The following is a 21,101-nucleotide window of genomic DNA, read 5'->3' as shown; positions in this document are numbered from 1 at the left end:
TGTCCCCAGGCTGGGTGATAAGGCTAACTTTTCTGGGGGCTGCTTAAGCAAGTACGTTCCATATATCAAGTGTATGACTGTGGTTCCAGGGCTGGGTACCACAAAGACAACACAGGACTCTACTGTAGGAAATGACAGAATATCACTGTTGCACAGAATTATGAAAACTGGCACTTACTGGCTTTAACAATCATTCACATTACGCTATTAAATGGACTATTACTGTATTACTGTCACATGGGGGTGGATGGTAGGTACTGACATCTCTGTTTCTTCATTAGAGTTGACCTTTATTAGTAGAGCAGCTCCAAAAGATCTTTACTTGGCACAAGGTGCACATCAGCCTAAGAGGGCTGAAGAGCATTAAAGGATTTTTCTCCTGTGCCGGGGGGTGGCAGAGGGCAGCTGCTAGGCAAGCCCTGGAAGGCTCTTTGAGCATTGACAGTGGTCCCTGGGTAAGTGCTGGAAGCCAGCAAAACATGTTAGAGTGAGGCTGGATGGCTGCAGAAATTTTGAACAGTGAACATGATGGAAATAGAACAACCAGTTCACAGAGATGAAGAGACTCATCCATGTGATAAACTGGGAACTCTGTAATAGCTCAAGGTGGGATCAGCTTAAAAGACACTGTAACCTATCTCAGTGTGAGATTCTGCACTGCATTAAAAGAAAACCAATCCAGCCTGCACTCTGTTGTTACTGTGCATCCTTGTGCATGTGCTGCCAAAGGCATCTTCAAATACTTAATCACTCTGGAGGAAAATATTAAAATCTTTATTAAAATACTATTAAGCGCTTACAGGGCGGCTTCATCTTTCTGAAGGCCATACAAACACTTGCAAAAGCCTCACAACATCCCTGTGAGGTAGTTTGGTCGTATGTAATTATATGACTGCTTCACAAATAAAAGATGCTGCTCTTTAAATAATCCAAGCTGAGTTGGAGATGGTGACTTTTATTTCCCTGCTTAGGCACAAAACGGGTTGTTTGCTACCATGCATTTTCAGCATATTTAAGAGGACAGAATGGCATATAAGTGTATTGGAAACAGATGCAACTGAAAATCAGCAGTGAGTGGGTTAAAGTGCAGTTCTACCCTGAAAACTTCCAGTACAGAAAACAGCATCAGGGGCTTGTAGAGCTGCAGGATCTCAGTGGCCCCTGGTCAGATCCTGCCTAATTAACAAGTGACAAAGGCTGAATGCTCAGGTTGCAAACAAATGTGTAACAGACCAGAGGGTCCTCCTGGCTTACAGGACTCTAACACCACAGACCCACCTGCAGCTGCCCTGGCTGAGCAGCTCCCACAACACCAGAAAGCAAAGGCAACAAGGGACCTTGCAGCTTCTGGCTGCTCAAAGGAAAGGACACCACACGGGTGTTGTTACCTGAAAAGCTACGGCACAAAGGCCAAGGAGTGGTCTGGGTTGTAAGAGCAAGTGCCAGGCCAACACAGAGATATGGAAGCCCCAGGTCCCACTGCGCTGTGAATCTCAGAGCAGGAGTTGGAAGCAGAACAGGGAAATGCAGTTTGAGTCTGTCTGAAGTGGAAGATACTTCTTTGTTCCGTGGGTTCCAGCCTGCTCCCATAGCATGCAAGGTCAGGACAGGTTTCTTTCAAAGGAGACAGCAGAAATGTCCTTATGCTGCAATTCAGCATGAGTGGTCCATTAAAGTAACAGTGACTTACATTTACTTTCATTTCACTGCTGTAGTTGCACAGGAATAACAGCTTCCCCACAGAGCACCGACATCAAGGGCTTATTCACGCCCTCTGAAAAGTGCATACTCCAAGTAGCAGAAGGGAATTAAATCAGTGTCTCAAGGTTTTTCTCAGAGTTGCCTGGAACTACATCCCTCCCACGTCAAAGTACATCGTGGTTATATTTCATGCAAACACTGCAGTGCGTTTTCCATGGGCACATCTATTCATGCACAAGGAGCTTGGTCTGAATCGCTGAGACTGCATCAGAGCATATCAAAGCTTATTGCAAATGCTGTTGGGGTCAGATCTGGGGGTCTCGCTTCTTTGAAGAATTCCCAACTAGCGAGGATGTCTTGGAGGAGGTCATGCTAGTGTGGCTCTTTTGGGTCCCTGCTGGCTGGGACGTTGGTTTCTTTTTCATCACTGGAGTTTTGTTCTTGCTTTTAAATACCTTGTTGGGGTCCAGCTTGTTCACAAAGGAATCAGCTTCTTCAGAGAGGAGAGCTGTGTTGATGGTTATAGGTTTATACATGTTAAACCATTGCTGAAAGACAGGATGGTGGGGAAGGAGGAGGTTAAAAATCAAACTGCAATTAGACATTTTCTGCCTGTTCCTCTTCACCCCAGAGCCCTGATTTTAATCATACACCACATAACAGTTAGCAGTTTACAGGACAAGGCAGAGTGCCCTGTGATAAGGATACGCAAGACACAGCTACAGCCTTGGAGCTGTCCCACATTCCAGGCAGGGAAGAGGAGAACCAGACACAAACCTAAAACTACCTTTCCTGCAGTGTAACTCCTATCAGGAGGAACTCCTGACTTAAACCACAGGAGGAAAAGTAAAAGGGAGGGGATGAAACTAAACCACTTTCATTTGGGTTCAGAGAAGCAGAAAAGATTAAAAAGACTGGAATGCAAAAGTGCTTATAAAATGGAAAAAAGTTAGTTACGCTTACCAAAAAATAGCTTCCCACCCTCTCTGCACATACAATGTTGCTGATTTTGTTTTAAACTCTTTACAGAAAGGATTTTGTGTTTGTTTCTTGTCCGCTTGATTTTATGTCTGGAATATTGTTCTTTTTTGTTCCCATATGCCCCCCACACCATTATGCCCTGAAGTTCCCATCTCTCAATGTTTTTCCTATCAATTTGCCATTGACAAAGTCGGGAAATGAAACAGTAGGGGTTATAGTACCACAAGTCCCTCTGACACCATCCTCAGTAAAGTATTTAAAAAGATAAGCAGAAAATCAATACCAAAATGCATACAGCAATCTGTTCATGTATTGCTTAATGGAAAAGGGCTCTAATATACCATCCTTAAAGACCCTCACAAATGATAATGGTTAACATACTAGGAGGATTTGAACTAATAGAGGCTGCAAATGATTAGGGAATATATGAATAATTTCACCAAGATTTGTGAATATAATAAAATGTTCTAGCAAGAAAACTACGAAAAGGCAGAGCACAGACACATGCTAATTTACCACGCACCCAGCCCTGACTAATAAAGTAGAGCACAGTATGACAGGGAAGACACCAGGAACACAGGGCCAAATTCTGCAGCCATTGATAGATAGAAGTCAGCAATGATTTTAGTGAATTGTTTCTATGCACGCACAGGGCTGAGGCAGAGACCATGAGGCAGAGAATGTCAAGCTGGTAATATAGCTGCCTTGTCTGTATTAAGAGGAAGACACTCACCAAGACGTGCCAGGCCTTGCCAGCGTGCACAGACATTGCCCAGGCTTACATGTATGTGCTGTGCTCTGCAGCAGTACCAGCTCTATTCCCTGACCTCACACAACGTGGAAGCTGGGTTAGGGTAAATCCTTACCTTGGCCTGGGGGCTCACCCCATAGCTGGTGAAGGCGTACTGCCACTGTGGGAGACCCAGGTGAGTGATGAGCAGGCGGTAGTAGGCTGTGAAGGTTTTGGTGAGGAAATGCCAATACAGAGCTCTGTCCAGGAACCATATCTCTGTGTCTGGGGAGACAACTAGAACCAACCAAAGAAATTATGTTGTTGCTTTGAGGTGATAGGAGATCAACCCCTGGCCCAACGTCAAGTGGGAGACAAAACACGCTTATGGGAAAGATTGCACCTTCTAAAACACAGCGTCCCTGACTAACATAGGTGATTATCCAGAGGGAATGTGGTTTAATGGTTAAGAGCATGGGGGCTGAAAAGGTCTTGGTTCTGCTCCCAGAATCACGCAACAGCCATTACAGTCACTTTCCCTGCTGTAAAACAGATGCAACTCTGGACCAACACTCTACATTCAACACACCTGGACAACAGCAACTTTGCAGTGTAAGTTACAAGCATTATTACAGCCAACTTTTATCTGCCCCACAAAATAAAAACAAGAACCGAATTGTCAGTCATCTGGATTACTGAGCATAGAGTCCAGAGTCCGGAAGTCATAGGAGAGTACGTACTGCCAACAAAAACACATTTCACAAAATCCTTCCGTGGTGATAAAATCCTGCTCTGGTGGCAACACCTTTTGAAGAAACCACCATCAGATTACTAGCATAAAAAGAAGAGATTTTTCTTGGGAAACTGAGGTGCTGAAAATTGTCAGTTAAACACACCACCTCCCATGCTGACATCAACACTTATAAACAGTGCTGCCTCTCCTTGCTCAGATCATCCAGGTTTTCAGTGTGTTCTGAAATCACTACCTCTGGAAGCAGGATGACAGGTAAGAAGTTTCTGCCCTGGGAGTTCAAGTCACACCCAATTAAAACACAAGATAACAACCGCAGGCCTTTTTCTTAAGAACAAGTATCCCCCAACTGCACACCCCCACACAGTGTACATGCACGTACGTGCACACACCCCTAGTGACCTGTGTACTTTGACAGATGACAGCTACTTGAGAAGTGACCTGTATGTTTCACTGATCCCTGATTGAAAACAACTGTCTGCGTATCTTTCAGAAGGAACAGCTCAAGCTTACGTCTTTCACTCTGCTTTTCAACCTCCTGCCACCAAATGTTGACCTACTTAGCACCTGGAGGCTCTGCATCCACTTACACGGTGGCTGAAGCAGTCTAAGCCTGTCTGAATGAGACGAGGGCCTTTTTGTCATTCATCCTTTGCTTCTAAGCAGACACCCTTCTCATCAAAATGTAAACAAATTCTTCTAAGACATGCAAGTAACCATAAATATGTTAGTGGCTGAAGTCTAGCTCTCCACATTATTTCAACATAATTGCTTGCAGGTCATACATGACTGCTTTCCTGGGTCAGTACACAAGCATGCTATGCATACAGAAATTCTAAGTTATAACTCAGACTCAAACATTAAGAGGAGGGAAGATGTAAACTCCAGCTAAGCCATTGTTATGGTGTAGCCACTGAGTTCAGCAGAGACAAAAAGTCTCAGTAAGTGTTCATCTATAAATTGCAAAGATCAGAAATGTAAGATGATTCCACATGAGGCTTCCAGGTACAATCTGTAAAAAGAAATGGCAAACTTTGCTATTTTTAGTCTTACCTGGTTTAGCGTGCTTATAAACAAGGCAAACTTTCCCATTCCCGTTGCATGGGTCTAATTCAAAGATAAGACTACGAGAATCAAAGTGTGGCTTCTCCGGTTTGTCTTCATCACCTGAAAACAGAAAAAAAAACATTTCTTGAAATACGTTTGGAAAACTGACTTTGACTCAGCTGCAAAAAGTCAATTGATTTTGTAGTTATTTATAAATCAGCTGAAGAAGAACTAAAGCAAACCATTATATTTATACTTCTTTGAAAGGATTAAAGTCCAGATACAGGGAAAGAGAGACACATTTTAAGTCTTCAGTAGGAAAACAAATCACAGAATCAAAAACAGATGGCTGAAAAAAACACATCAAGTCCTTCCCTGGCATAAGACAGGATCACAGGATCAGCTTTGTGGATGTCACTCCTGACAGGCACCTTATCTTTTCTTCCAGTACACAATGTCACAATCTCCAGGCAGTCAACCCAAATGCATTGATATAACTGAGAAGTTTTCCCCATGTGGATCCTGAATCCTCTTTGCTGCTGAAGTCCTCTATTGTGTTCTATCCACTCTCCTTTTTTTGCCCTACATCCTTATTTTCTGGAAAGATCAGAGAGAACCGTTCTTTTTCTGCTGACACAAGACTTTGATGAACTTGGAGATGTATACATTTCTTCATACATTCCAGTGTGACATCTGCCTCCTTCTCAATAGCCACAGATTCTGACTCTCATTAAACTTGTGGCACAAAACCATCACAGAGCCTTTCTACAGGACCATTTTGGGACTGTGGAGCTGTAAATTCTTGAGGAATACGATTTTGAATTTTAATGCTGCTGAAGAAGAAGGGAGACACAAGAGTTGTACCCTTCTGAAGAGTTATCCGTGAAAATCAGGATGAGAAGTCTTACAGGAATTTAAACTTTTCTCAATGCACCTTATAAGGCCATCAGTGGAAGTCCAAGTGGCTAAATGGAAGCAGAATCTGGCCCATTTCTCTACAATGGATAGAAGACCAGGACTGTTGACAAACTGGAATGTACAAAAGAAAATTTCAGATGCATTTAGAGGCTACAAAAGCTACAGAAATTCAGAAACAAGACTGTGAAATCAAATAGCAATTTTTTTAAGGAGTCGGTATGACACCTGGCGTTGTTCTTGTCTTACTTCTTCCAGTCTTGTTAGACTGTAAGAGGTCTGAGCTTTCTTTTCTTTTTTATTTTCTTTCCCCTCTCCAAATCACAGGATGCCCAGCATGTCCAGGCAGTCTGGAACTGCACATTTTCCAGTGTCACCTCACACTTCAATGTACTTACCAGAGTTGCTTTTCCAATTCCAAAGAGCATATCCAGCTGCCTATTCACTACCAAGACCAAACTGTTATCTTTTGTTGATATAACACCATAAGCACACAAAGATTTTACAAGTTGAATCACTGGAGGAGGTTTCAGTTACAAATGTAAAAAAGGGAAAAGACAGAACAGGAGGACAGATGGACTGTTAAAAGAGTACAAAAATAATACTAGCAACTGGCAGAGTTAACAATACCTGTCAGATTTACTGAAAACATGTCCACATCTTAAGGCTGTAGGGGACTAGTAGGATGTATAGCAGCCATGATTCCAAGAGAGATAAAAACCACATCTACATAGAGTGACCTTTTCTGGTGCCACATCCACATGCTATATGGTGAAAGTATCCTAACAGAGCAAAAGGGATGAGGCAGGGCACACATTCCAACCTGTTAACAGGACCTTACCTTCCTCATCTGAATCATCTTCCAGGTCAGCGAGACATGGTGCATTCGGCAGGGCGTACATGGAGGAACCCCCAAGCCGACAAAGCTTTGAGATACTGTTAATCACCATGGAGCCCAGGGGCATCGGGGTATCTGCAATAAGACTGACCATTAATTACATTCAATGTCAGGAAAGTAGAGGAAGTACTGCTTTTTCTCCAAAAATCTACTCAATCTCTTCTAAAACAGGGTGGGTAGAAGAGATGCATATGCCTAAGAGGCCTGTACACTTAACCAAGCCAGGCTCCATAATAGTGAATTTTTATTTATTTTTTTTTTCAGACAACACCAGGTCATCAGCTCTTGCTCTACTGCAGGACCAAGGAAATTTCAACTCAAAGGCTTTTATTTATTTTATCTGCTATAATCTGGGATAGGAGAGGAAGCAGTACTCTTGACACCATCTCAGAGCCGTGCACGTGAGAACTGCACTGCTGACTAGGCCCGTGTTGCAGTGGTTAGCCCAGTCCTCTGAAACTGGCTCTTAAACATCCTGGCTAGCTACAGCCACCCCCACAACACTCTCTTCCCTGCTGCTGTCCTTTCTGCAAGGAACCGCCACACCCATTTACAATGCACTGGGTAGCTTGCCCTCTTATACACCCCATCTGCTGAGGACGTCCTCTCGAATCCTACTCCAACACAGATTTTCAACAGTGTGGCAACATGTTGGTACGCCTGAGCAAATGTTTGAAGACTTCACAGAATCACAGAATTTCTAGGTTGGAAGAGACCTCAAGATCATCGAGTCCAACCTCTGACCTAACGCTAACAGTCCCCACTAAACCATATCCCTAAGCTCTACATCTAAACGTCTTTTAAAGACTTCCAGGGATGGTGACTCCACCACTTCCCTGGGCAGCCTGTTCCAGTGCCTAACAACCCTTTCGGTGAAGAAGTTCTTCCTAACATCTGACTTAAACCTCCCCTCGTGCAACTTAAGCCCATTCCCCCTCGTCCTGTCACCAGGCACGTGGTAGAACAGGCCATCCCCCACCTCACTACAGCCTCCTTTAAGGTACCTGTAGAGAGCAATAAAGTCACCCCTGAGCCTCCTTTTCTCCAGGACTTGGCACATGTCTCCTTCTGAGGACCAATTCTGTCACTGGACATCAGGTCACAAGCACCCATTCAGCCACGTGCCAGCATGAAAGGCCTCAGAAGGCACAGATCTGACTTGCACAAACAAGGCAGTTATGTGAGCTGCTTGGTCTCTGTGCGCTTGCGTGCTTTTTGTGCCACAATATTCAGAGGTCACGACACACTAAATCCCACTTGAAACATGATGGGATTTCAGTACAGGTGCTACAGCCCTGATGTCTGAAATGAAATCCCACTTTGTGAGGAAGATTCCTCTATTTGAGACTCTCTCTTGATGCCAGCAGTGTCTATAGCCCAATCTGACAACGTGGCTTTAAGGTAATGAGAGCCAAGAGAAGACTCGGTGTGCCCAACTCTTGCCAAACAAGGACAGATAATGAAGCTCAGTCCTGCTCTCCCTTCTGCCACTAACTCCAGAGATAATTCCAGTGAATGGACTTTAGCTAGTGGAAAAGTAGAATCAGGCTCAGGCCTTGCAATTCTGGAGGCTGGTGATAAACTTGGTATGTATGGTATAAGGCAATTCCCTGATGCATTATTTCTTGTTATCACCGCAAGGTCTTGTCTTTGTGGCTGACTAATGTAAACGGCGTGACCTCTGCTCAGGTGCCTGACTGGTCTGGCTTCTATTAACTGAGAAATGAGAACTATGTGAGAAGCAGAAAAACAACTTTAAAAAGAAATAAATCATATGTTCCATCTTAGCTGGGTTGGGTAAAGATGTAACTAACTAAGAAGACAGATAGGCTTTCCTAACTGTCATGATCTTTACAGCCTCTCTCTTTCTGGCTCATGATGGGAACAGTCAGATGAATTCAGTAGATTCATTTTTCTCAAATTAAAGCCACCACATGGAGTGGAGAGACACTGAAGATACTAATGATGTGAAGGATTTTCTACAGCACTCCTTATGGTTCATACTCCAATGTGTAATTCACATGTTTATGTGGTAGAGGACAGTCCCTTCCTCATACTGCAGAAATGGAAAAAGAGAGAGGGATTATTTTGTTAACACAAGGTCCCAATTCTGGCCTTTTATTCAGTTTGCCATTTTAAATGGAGTGCGTATCATGTCTCTCTGGATTGCATATATATATATATATGCAAATACACACACTTTTAACGAGAAAGCAGCATTTTCTGATGGTGACTCCTTTTACTGCCTTATGGTGGGATAATGTGCTAGAGCTGCTTCTCTCTCCATGAACCACAGAGGGAATCCAGGTACTAGATTTAAACAACATACCTAAATCTGGGTGTCGACAAATGTCCAGTATATTTATTACGGAATGGTTTTTATGTCATTCAGCCTTGTTTAGTTTCTAGACAGTGTTTGGTGTACATCTCTCCTGTAGAAGTCCAGCATGTGCAAACAACAGCTTTTGCCCTGTTGCAAAGACAGGGACTTCTGATGTGCACTCATACTTTTTTTCACTTCATCAAGACATTTCTAAAATCGCCTACAATACAATGCAGATCTGCACTCACTTATTGAATCAGAGATCAGTTTTCTAGTGACTGATCAAGCTGTCTAATAGACAAAGTACTTCTTTTTTTTTCAAGTTAAGGAATGGTGCTAATTTTTCATTCGAAATGACTTGATGTGTGTGCATGACTCTTGCTCAGACTAACGCACGGTGCTGATGTGTGTTGAATGCAAAAAGAAAGTTTAAAACTGAAGAGATTCTGCACAGACAAGACTGTCTGCAAATAAATGAGGGTATCAGGAGAGAGGAACACATGGACTCACCATCAGTCTTCACACTCCAGGTCATCTGGAAGCCATCGGTCATGAGATAGAAGTTCTTTAAATCCTCTGGCAACACGCAGGAGTTTTTCTGCAAATCACAAGAGGCCCCGAGTGTTATGGGAAAATACAGAACATGCCTCAAACACACAGAGCAACTGAATATTAGTACAGAAGTATTTGCCACAAAATGTTTTGCTCAACTCCAAGATGACTCAAATCAGGTCAACCTTGAAACTTGAGAGAAAACTGTACATTTCTTGAGTCTGTGCTACTGTATTAACAAAGATGATGAGAGCAAATTTCACAAAGAGCAGTCTGTCATCAGAAGATGATTACAGGCTGTTCCCCGAATGAGACAACCCATCATCCTGTGATACTAACCACTTCTTCAGGATCACAGGCATAAGGACAACCAGCTTCTTCATACATCTTTATGGCTTACAAGAACAGCATTTTGTTTTAAGTGAAATCAGACTAAGCCTACCTGCTTCACTAAAGTACGTATAATAGTAGAACAAAGATTCTTTTTTCTTTGAGAGTTTTCAGTTCCAAGTAGGTGAGAGACGCACAGACTCAACAGTTGCCCATACTCAAGCTGGTTTCACATTTCACTTAACAGTATGCGTGTGAAAACACAAAGAGCCAGTCTTACAAATGTGCTGGCCTGGTTTCATCCCACCAAACTTTGGCACTGAGCTGGGACTCCAAAGCGTGCCTCCTTCTGAGCCAACCGTGAAAGAGGCACTTGCATTGAGCTGTTAAGAGTGTTTCTAAGACACAAGATCCTTCTCCTATGCCTACCTTCACTGTGGAAGAAGCCTTTCTTAACTTGGATGCTCAAGCAACAAATATGAAGGAGGGAGGATAAAGGCTTAATCCTCAGAACAACAAGAAGCCTACAGAACTATAGCCAGCTGCAGGTACTGCCCTTCACTCCCACTGATGTGGTGAGAACACAAAATGAAACGGTACAGAAGCATGTCACTTTTAAGAAGACAGGCAACATGTATGGTGCAAGGACTTACTGGTTGCTTCGTCTGCAGTTGTTTTAGTGAAAAAAAGTCTATAGAAGATTGAGGTGAATTCACATTTAAAGCATCAACTCAAGATTCCATGAGAGTAAGTCCCGAAAACTTGAGTTTAATTACTAAGAAGTTTGAAGAGATGAGCTGTGTGTGTCTAGCCAAATCTTTAAAGTCTCCAGTGATGCTAGTTCCAAAATTTGTGATTTGTCCCAGAGCTGCAGCATCCTCCTTAATGAAAAGTTTTCCTAACTGCAGTCTGAATCTCCAAGTTGCAACTTTTGGTCATTCTCCCTTTTCAGTGCTTTTAAACCTTCTCAGAAACAAAGACATAAATTAGCCCCTTGGGGGTCAAACTCCAGCATTAAACCAGAAGGACAGACAGCTTTTTAAAAACATACATCTGAGACGTATATATAATCACAGGACTCAGGCAGCCACCATTTACAGGGAAAACGAACAAATAACGTGAGATTTGCAACATGGCATATCTGACTCGAGTGCTTCTGTGATGGGATTTCCAGCCTTTTTCAAAAAAAAAAAAAAAAAGAAAAAAAAAGAGGTCTACTTCTTTCATTAAACCCGTTTAAGAGATACCCTTTTGGATATGGTCTGCTCTTTGTGCAGTGGGTTTGACACTCAGAACAAGAAAATACAAAAATACAAACTTTAAGAGCATTTAAAGCTCAGCAGAGCTGTCCCCCACATGAGCTTATCATGCCATAGATCCAGATGTTATTCGGGTAGGTATTCCTAACTTGGCCTCAGAGGCCTAGATGAATTTCAGAGCAGCTACAGACTTGCTTTGGAGAAAACAGAGGTGTCACACTAATAGCTTTCCATCACCATCCTGCTGCTGGGACTGGATTTGTAACATCCTCAGAACAGTGATCGGATTCTTCCCCATGTCTGCAGCCCATGCATATCCAGTTACCTGCAAATTTTTCCTCAACGCGTCTCTCCAGCAGGAGCCACCTCCTACCTGTGCATTTAGCTGCTGTGCTGGCTTCTGGTCTTCAGTGACTGGTATGAAGAAGGAAAGGTTCTGGCCTCCTCCTGTCCACATCCCTTCCCCACCTAAGGATCTGGGCAGCCTATTCTTTGAGTTGTTACGGTCCCTGTCCCCTAAGCTGTGGCATACAGACAATGCAGGAACCCGTATCTCACCCCCAAGCTTCACTCCTGTGCGCTAAATAATGCACTTTCTGGGCATATCCATTTATGCCTTCAGCTGACAACTGACAAGTCCTAGATACTAATGGCTTTGCAGCTTGCAAGAGGGCACTTTGCTTTACCCAGCACATCAGCAGCCTGTCACTAACACAGTGTTTTCCTAACCCAGCTTGCCAAAATCTCCAGAGGTGACAGCTACTGAAGCAGAGAATCTGATACTACAGAAACTTTGCTTTGATAAGACCTGAAGATCATCTGATAAGAGCCTGCTGATGGCCAAGGGCCTGCTGGTAAGTTTCAGAAGATTACTAAACCACATGAACATATCTGAAGTTCTTCAAATGCCTTTAACAAACACACCTTCTTCTGTGGGTTCTCCTCAGCACTAAATATTTACAGTTTCATGCTGTACTTTCACCACTTCTAATTTCAAGCTGTAGCTACAAGCACAGCGACTAGGTTTAAAGCTATGAAGAAAATACGACGGACCTGCTACAAAGCCTCAGAAGAGCAGAAATGTTTACATAGCACTTTTAAACACACACTCCCCTTTCCCCCCATTTTTACTAATATATCCCAGCAGAAAAAAAAAAAATAATATATGGGATATATATGGGAATATCTCTCTTGGTTTTGGTGGGTGTCTCTCTGTAAGTGGGAGAACCAGATCCATTGGGATGACAGGTCCCTGCACAAAAATCATGTCTGGAAAGGCCTTGTACTCCGAATCCTCCTTTTTCTGGAAGGAACCAGCTACACGTACATGTTTCTCCAGCTGGCCACCCTCCCCCCTTTGGATTCTCCTAAACATGTCCCCTCATTTGACTTCCCAAATGCTGGTGGGAAATGCTGTACCAGAGCAGATCTGGTAAAACAGATTACAAAGCTTTATTAATACCTTTCTCTCCCATCTGACAGAAAGGACTAATATGTCATGATATGCTTAGCCACATGACTCTATGACTTCAGAACAGTGTTTTTTTGACAGCAGAGACAGAGAACCAAGCCATTACTGTATAACAAAAATGGCTTAATCTCTAGCAGCTATATTCCCCCTGCTCAACTGGTAGTTTCCAGGGTTGTGATCTCCAGCCCCATAAAACACAATATTCCTAAAAACGTGCCAGAATTTGCTTAACCACAGCCCTGGCAAACAGCCGTTTTCATCCCAGTCATCTGGTTACACTCATCAGCTCATAAAACAGAATATCCCAAGTGCCCAATATGGTGTGTGAGGTCTATTCCTTTTGTTTATTGTCCATAATATCCCCAAATAGTCTCCCAAGAAAGCACAGTCCCTTGAGGATAAAGAATATTAGAAACAGGGAGGCTTTGCTGCCAAGAACCGAACACTGGATCCAGAGGTAAATCACTGACGTGCAGCAATTCCCATAAATCAGTATTGAAAGAATGCCTCCCAAGCAAATATCCTAAAGAAATGGATAGCAATCAAAGCATACAGCTGTAGAGAAACTTCTCTGAAAATCCAAACGATTGCTATCCAACTTCTTAGGAGAGGAAGAAGGGATTTATGCCACTTCTCACAGCTTCCAAGTAGAGTACATCAGCAGCCACTTTTCTTTCCCCCTGTCTTCATGACCAGCCTACCCTAGCTGACAGGTTAATTTTCGTAACCTACTGAGACTTCCTTTTTTGTCGTTTACATGTATAACTCTGATCCCGTTGGGGCTCCCAGAATTTCCTGTCCGTTCCTCTTATGGAGAGGCAGAGGGCTGGGGTGGGCCCGATTCCCTGCTGCAGAGAACAGTATGTGGCAGTTCTCAAGGATGATGCTGTGCAGCCAGTATTTTAAATCAGATTATTGTAAGGCTCCACAGGAGGAAAATTCTGTACCAGAAACACTAACTGCCTCCCAGAAGTACTTCAGCCTGCTCCCCATTAAGCAGCCTGAAGAACTGTACCTTTCCTTGTGCACTGGTTCTGCCGGCTCCATGTCTGCAGCTCTCCCTCCTGCTGTGCCACAGGGCAGGTGGAAGGAGGGCAGATCCTGTGCTCCTGGGTGTCAGGCACTGAGGGAGGGCATTGCAAAAGGATGGGAAGAAGGGGCCCTGTGGATCTGTGCACCTGCACGCTGATTTTGGAGGCAAAAGGAGATGTGGTAGAAACGATGAGGACGGCTTCTAGAATAGCCAGGAACAGTTCCCAGTGGGATTCACATGCAGAGAGCTTCTGAGTCGTTTGGCAGCCTAAAAAAGCCCACATCAGGAAAGCCCCATACTGCCTGCAGGCTTTTTCCTATTTTATTACAGAAAGATAAACCTTTGTAGACAAAGGTCGTAAGAAGAAACAAAAGATTACTCATGTGGAGTTGTAGAATATCAGTGCTCCAGAGCCAGCTGAGGACAGCTTGGACACTTAGGAAGCCAATTAGAGGAACTGGCAAAACGACCTCCTTCATTCTGCGTGCCTTGCTGAGGTGCTGAGCCCTGGGACTCCCAGCTCCCCCTACCAGCTGCAATTTTGTATTTTTGTAAAGCAAACCAATGATCTGGGTGACTTATTTCTCCTCCAGTTAAGGCAAAAAGGAAATCTAGATCAGCCACCGTCACTGCAGATACCAGAGTGCCTCCTACCAATATTTTAGTGCCATGGCTGCTCTTACAAACTGCATGTAGAGGGTAGCAGGGCAGTTGCCAACCAAGGTGTAGGAGTGGGAACTGAATCATAGCAGGATATATGGTTATTAGCACTGGCATTCCAGTGACCTGAAAGCTCTGTCTCTACTCTTCCTTCTACTGTTTGTCTCACTTTCTCTGGGAAAAGATAACATCTTCACAGGTCTGAAATACCCAGAATCATGAAAAATTACCTGCTTTCATTCAAATATTTTGAAACGCTTTAAGTTTTTGGGAAGTGATGTTACCCACGTAAGTACCTGACAAACACGTATCTTAAATATTTGTGTGAGTGTGCTGATTTCCAACGCAATATTCAGGATTGATTTCAGGTTAGCAGCTCTTTCTGCTTGCCTGTGTCTAAAAGAAAGGCTTGGAAAAATCTCTTCTGTTCTCTTGCTGCATTACTGCACTGTAACCTGTCAAAATGCTCACCTTCTCTTGTAGAGCTCATTGCAGCTGACTGGCGTTCAATAAGCTGTTCTAAGGTTTTAAAACTTCCACCACAGCATCCAGTTAAATACTTGGAAAAAAACAGGCACAGCCCATTTTAATTAACACAGTGGATTGAGACAAGCAAAGAAAAATAAAAAATACTGCCAACATTATTAAAGTACAAGTTTAATAATTGATAACTAAAAAGGCTGATTTTTCTTACAAAAGTTTCAGAATACCAGGGATTTTCTCTCGGCAGAAATACGTTTTTTTTGCAAAACTGAAATGGGACTGGAAAAAAAAATGCTTCTAGAAGAACTGTTTAAATATATATATATCTTAAGAGTAGAGCTTTTATTTGGTGCGTCTCAATAAAAAGATGGGATTTTTTGGGGAAAAAAAAAAAGAGCATAATTTGGGGTATAGTTTAACCATTTTTTCCCTACATTGCATAAAAAGGCCTGCAAATAGTTTCCAAGCCAAATATGTAGCGGGGAGTTAAAAATACTGTCCATGTCAAGACCGTGTGTTAAAAGCTCAGCCGTGGAGAAAGTGATTACGTGCATTCGTGTTGCCATCTAGTGGCTATGAGAAAACACTGATGAAAGTAACATGAATACGTATACCAAGAGAAGCAAGCAGGGTGAGTTTGTAGAAAAAAGAGGTGCAAGTTCACCCCTGAAGGGCCTTGCTCTTAATCATCGCTCCAGGACACGCTGCAATTGTGTGGACTGTGATAGGTATCAGACTTCATCCCCACAGCTCATGAAATAAAGGAAAAAAAAATTATCTTTTAATTCAAGAAAGAAGATTTCAAATCTATTCAGTACAACTGGAAACAAAAAGGAAACAGCCAAGTGAACTGCTTTACTGTTAGTAGACCAGTCCAACTGTATCTACTTGATTTTCACCCCTCATTTCCGCAATTAACCTATCTCCTTCATGAGGGGAAGAAAAGCTGAAGTTTCAACAACTTCAGAACAAAGTGTGTTGGGTGAAGCATTTCAAAGCTTGGTTTTACAAGAACAGTTAAAATTTAAAACAAACCTGATATAATTTTGAGGATGGGAAACACCTGCAAATGAGAACAACCTGTTCTGGAGGAGCAGTCCTCTTTTCCTTTCCAGAAGAAAGAGAGTGAACCTCACTCTGCTGCTCCCAGACCTGTGATGGCTCACAGCCAGGGTGCCTCACACCTTCCAGCCCTGTAAATCCAACACCCGAACAGCTACAGGAAATCAGGAACCGGTTCACATGAGCCTGAAAAATTGGACATTTCTGCCTGACCACAGTTAGGGGCTACCGTACAAGTTCCAGTAACTAACACAGGTTTCCATCACACATATTCTGACCTGGATTATTCATAAACATCACTAAATAGGATAGAATGCTACCAGAACTAGTGCAAGAATTTTCACTACTACTTTGGAAAACAACTGTAAATAGCTAGGTTGCAAAGGGGATGTTATTTTAGGTAGTGGAAACAAGTGCAGTGTCTGGGATAATGTGCATTCGGGAATAGTCAGGGTTGTAGGGAGGACAATTCACTCAACTCCATTCTCTGCCATGCTCCTTCCCAAAGGCCAGTCAGCTACAATTCCTTCCCAACACGTGAGAAATACCTAAAAAGCAGTTCTTCTCCCATGGTATGGGACTGACAAACGTATGTATGTCCAAAAAGAGGACTAGAAGTGCCATCTCTGTCTGCCAAAGTCACGCGACAGTATTCAGGAGCACACAGCCTGGTGCAGCGAGGTCAGTGAACAGGGAGCTGAGGTTGCTCGTGCTCCTTGTGGTGTTCTAGGATGGACAGTGGGATGTGCTTTGGCAAAAGGATTGGGTCTATTAGTCAGAGGACATGGGGGCTATGACAAATAGTGACTAGCTGAGACTAAAAAGAGAAAGGGATAACTGGAATGAACTCTGTGGCTCATTGGTATTTTCCATCTTGATGCCTTTACCTTTAAAGGCTGTAAGTTAAAAGCTTCATTTTGCCTGCAAGGGTCTTGGGAAATAGTTTCAGACCTGGGTCAGAACATTGTCTGTTCTCCACTGAGTCACCACTGCTCCTTCTTAGAGGTGTCACTCTGAGTGCATACACACTGATGGAATTTCTCTAACAGAACAGGTGCATGAGATAGCCTAAAAACGGAGCAATACCTGATCTACCAAAAGCAAAAAAGGGTTTCGCTCTGCATCAGCCTTGGTAATAGGTGGTCTCACAAAGCAGCCGTTGCATATGACACTCTCCACGGGCTGCTGTACTCTCAGACCAACCTCGCTGCAGTATTACCAGGAAAATACTCACTTGTTCCCATGAAATAATTGCGTGGCGCTCCGCTGGCTCCTTCTCCACAAACGTCACTTCAGCAACTCCTGGAGAAGTCTCTAAAAGGAAGAGAGGAGCGTGTTTGCAGCTGGCACGGGTGACAACCAGGCACTGTTAGCCAGACAATTTTGCGAGCTAACTTGACTGACAGCTGGGAAAAAGGCATTAATGACTGCAAACATTGTGCTGGTGACTGAGCAGTCGCTTTCTTTTGTCTGTAATTGTACTCCATGTGTCTTGGCATGAGGATGCCTAGTGCTGCACGAGATGCCATCCTTTGATGGGTTTATAAAAACAAGAGTGCCTCTGTGCGTGCATCTATATATAGATAGATAGATACAGGCGTAAATTTTGTATTCAAGGTCTGATCATTTGCAGAGACTTTGTGGAAAACAAAAAGAAAAAAAATTAGCCATGGGTTCCTGGGCAAACTCAAAAGAGACGAATCCCTCTAAGTGTGCCCTGTGGTTTCACTCAGGCAGGACGTGCTCAGCTTAACACAAGATACTGCACAGCGCTGCCATGAATTGTTAACAACCATGTTCCTCAAAGACAGGCACATCTCAGCGCTGGGTTTGAACACACGCAGAATCTGAACCTGCATGAGCAAACACTGGTCCTTTGGAAGCCCAGCTGGACACATGCAAATCTGTTACGAGCACTGAGCTCATCATTTATAAAAATCATCTCAATATTTTATGGGAAAGAATGCTACATAAATGCAAGATGCTAATCTACGTGGTGCTATCCTTGCAGATGTGTGACAGTCTCCCTCGCACTTATTATTTTATAATGTTTTACTTCATCTACAGCCAACTGAAATAGTTCCCACTGACTTCATTCACTTTGGATCGGGTCCAGAAAGACTACTTACTTCTTGTTGTGGGAATTGCAAGCCCAGCACACAAGGCGGTAGAGTAGAAGTGATCACTATGCAGGGCTTTCAAGACTGGCTCTGCTGTGAGTGAAAGTATTTGCTCCCGAAGCAGTCACACATATTGTAATTGCTTTCTGATAAAACATACACAGTGCACTAGACAGGAAAGGCAGGCACCAGTGAGCTTTGGTTTGGTTTTTATCTCCAGTTCTGGGCTTTTCATTCCAGCAGTGGTGTTGCCCTTGTCTGTTCTGCTGGTGAAAGAGCAGCACTCAGTTCCCGGAAGTCTGAATGTTGCTTTATTTGCAAGTATTGATTTTTACGTTGTCAGATAATTTAAAAGACAAAGCATAGCACCAGAAAACAAAACTCCAAGTTCAAATAACAATAATAATAATAATAGTAGGTCACCTAGATAATCCTTCAGGCCTGAGCAGGGCCCAGCACACAGAAGACTCTCTGATGCCTTGCCAAGTTTCACATCAAATAGTTGGGTGCAAGGCAGGGGGATCTGTCTCTTGCTCAAAAGCTTTCCATATGTATTCTGCTTCTAAAGAACCGTGTGGAATCAATGATCTAACCAGCCTTTTCCTTCTAAGCTATGCAAGTCTTATAACAAGTTAAGAGATTATAATAACAGAGTAATTGTTATTTCTGTGATCAAAGAAAACAGCAGGGATGTTTAATTCATCATGCACAAAGGCTCGGCTGGGATGATGGAAGATTTAATATCCTATCAGTCATAGGAAGATGTCTAAGAATAAGCGAGCTGCAACTTCTAAAGAGGTCTGAACCAAATCCAAGATCAAAAGAAAGAGAAACTCCATCTTAAAAGCCTGAATGTTATATTAAAAATATCCCGTGGGTGAGCTGAAGACCACATTTAACAGATGTGTATAAGTACGGACAGGAGCTCTATTAAATATTAAGGAGGAAGAGAAGGATAACTCTGCTCTGGGTTGCTTTTTCTTCCAGATGGAAGAAATCGGGAAGCCAACTAAGTTAGAGAAAAGACGCAGGATAAAGCTTGACTAGTTCAGGAGAATGAATTTTCCCAGTTAAAACTATTCTGAATTAAGGTCACAGTAAACTCTGTCCTGCTTTTAGGATATTTCATCCAGAAGCTTCCACAATGCTTACCAGCATGAAAGCCGGAAGACCTGATGTAATGGTCTGAGCACAAAGCTGGAGTAGGAACCAATCCTTATGGTAGCACTAAGACTTCCTGCACTTTGGATAAACTCTCAACATCTTTGTGAAACTGATGGAATAGTTAAATTCTTACCTAATAAAGACTGCAAATAGCAAAGTATACACCTGCTCTGGTCAGGTTTGATTTCATCAAACTGAATCGTACTGGAAATGGAAACGGATGCCCCTCTTTTTCCTCCCTTCTAAATCTTCATAGTGCTTCTGAGAAATCTCCTACTTTGCAGGGACTTCCACATATACTAGAATTTTAACAAGCAAACAAACAAAAACTCCTGTACAGAGTTTGTCTAAAGGAAGATTTGTTTTCAGAAATGGTGCCATGAACATTTGTTCATAAAGGTATTGGAAAACTGGGCCTCAAGCTCCCATTACTGAGTGTGCTAAGTTTTGTTGTTTGAAAGGGCTGAGTTTCATTATGAGATCATTTCTATCCTCTGAAAAAGCGTTTCACAAACTCAGGAGTTAAAAACCTTTTAGCTGTTTTTCTGTTATACTTTGCAGGAAAGCACCCACTGGCTTCATGGGACTTACCAGGACATATTTTGAAGTATGATAGCTCCTAGGGCTGCAAACTACCGAGTAAGGTATAATTTTGATCTAGATACCTTTTGCTAAAGGAAAACTGTAAGAGATTGGTAATGTTCCTCCAAATTTGTAGTTCAGGGACTCGAATTAACATGGTGGAATAGCTTGGATGACTTAACTGGGCAAAGATGTGTGAAACAGCTGGGAGGCGTGGAAAAATGGAGAAAGAACCAGAATGAAAGAACGCAGTGATGGAGTGGGGAGTGTGCGGCTGTCACAGGATTGTGTAGGTTGGAAGAGACCTCAAGATCATCGAGTCCAGCCTCTGACCTAACACTAACAGTCCCCACTAACCCATATCCCTAAGCTCTACATCTAAACGTCTTTTGAAGACTTCCAGGGATGGTGACTCCACCACCTCCCTGGGCAGCCCGTTCCAGTGCCTAACAACCCTTTCAGTAAAGAAGCTCTTCCTAACATCCAACCTAAAACTCCCCTGGCGCAACTGAAGCCCATTCCCCCTCGTCCTGTCACCAGGCACGTGGGAGAACAGGCCAACCCCCACCTCGCTACAGCCTCCTTTAAGGTATCTGTAGAGAGCGATAAGGTCGCCCCTGAGCCTCCTCTTCTCCAGGCTGAACAAGCCCAGCTCCCTCAGCCGCTCCTCGTAGGACTTGTTCTCCAGGCCCCTCACCAGCTTCGTCGCCCTTCTCTGGACCCGCTCAAGCACCTCGATGTCCTTCTTGTAGCGAGGGGCCCAAAACTGAACACAGTACTCGAGGTGCGGCCTCACCAGAGCCGAGCACAGGGGTCGGTCACTCCCCCACCCCCCCAATGTCCCCCCCTTTCCCCCCGTCCCCCCGCTCACCCAGGATCCGGGTCACGCCCAGCGTGAGCCGCTCCAGGTGCGGGCTGAGCCCGTGCGGCCGCTCCTCCATGCCGACCCCGCTTTCTGACCCCTCTTGTCCTTCCTCCCCCGCCGTAGCCGCCGCTGCGCCTCATGGGAGCGGTAGTTCGGAGGCAGCACCGCCCCGCT

General features: G+C 43.6%; 1 protein-coding gene across 1 annotated transcript; it reads right to left on the bottom strand.

Annotated features, from left to right (window-relative positions):
- Nucleotides 1-758: 758 nt before the first annotated feature.
- Nucleotides 759-21,091, bottom strand: TPGS2 (tubulin polyglutamylase complex subunit 2). The gene is made up of 7 exons (XM_038170036.2): nucleotides 20,934-21,091; nucleotides 17,431-17,510; nucleotides 9,857-9,944; nucleotides 6,967-7,098; nucleotides 5,217-5,330; nucleotides 3,549-3,709; nucleotides 759-2,249 (listed from the first exon to the last, which is right to left on the bottom strand). Exons 1-7 carry the CDS (start codon nucleotides 21,001-21,003, stop codon nucleotides 2,007-2,009), a joined length of 888 nt encoding a protein of 295 aa, XP_038025964.2. The 5' UTR covers nucleotides 21,004-21,091; the 3' UTR covers nucleotides 759-2,006.
- Between the last annotated feature and the right edge of the window lie 10 nt (nucleotides 21,092-21,101).

The sequence above is a fragment of the Anas platyrhynchos genome, chromosome Z (genome assembly GCF_047663525.1).
Source record: "Anas platyrhynchos isolate ZD024472 breed Pekin duck chromosome Z, IASCAAS_PekinDuck_T2T, whole genome shotgun sequence".
NCBI lineage: Eukaryota > Metazoa > Chordata > Aves > Anseriformes > Anatidae > Anas > Anas platyrhynchos.
Note: the sequence above shows the minus strand (reverse complement) of the source record. Positions and strands in the feature narration are given on the sequence as shown.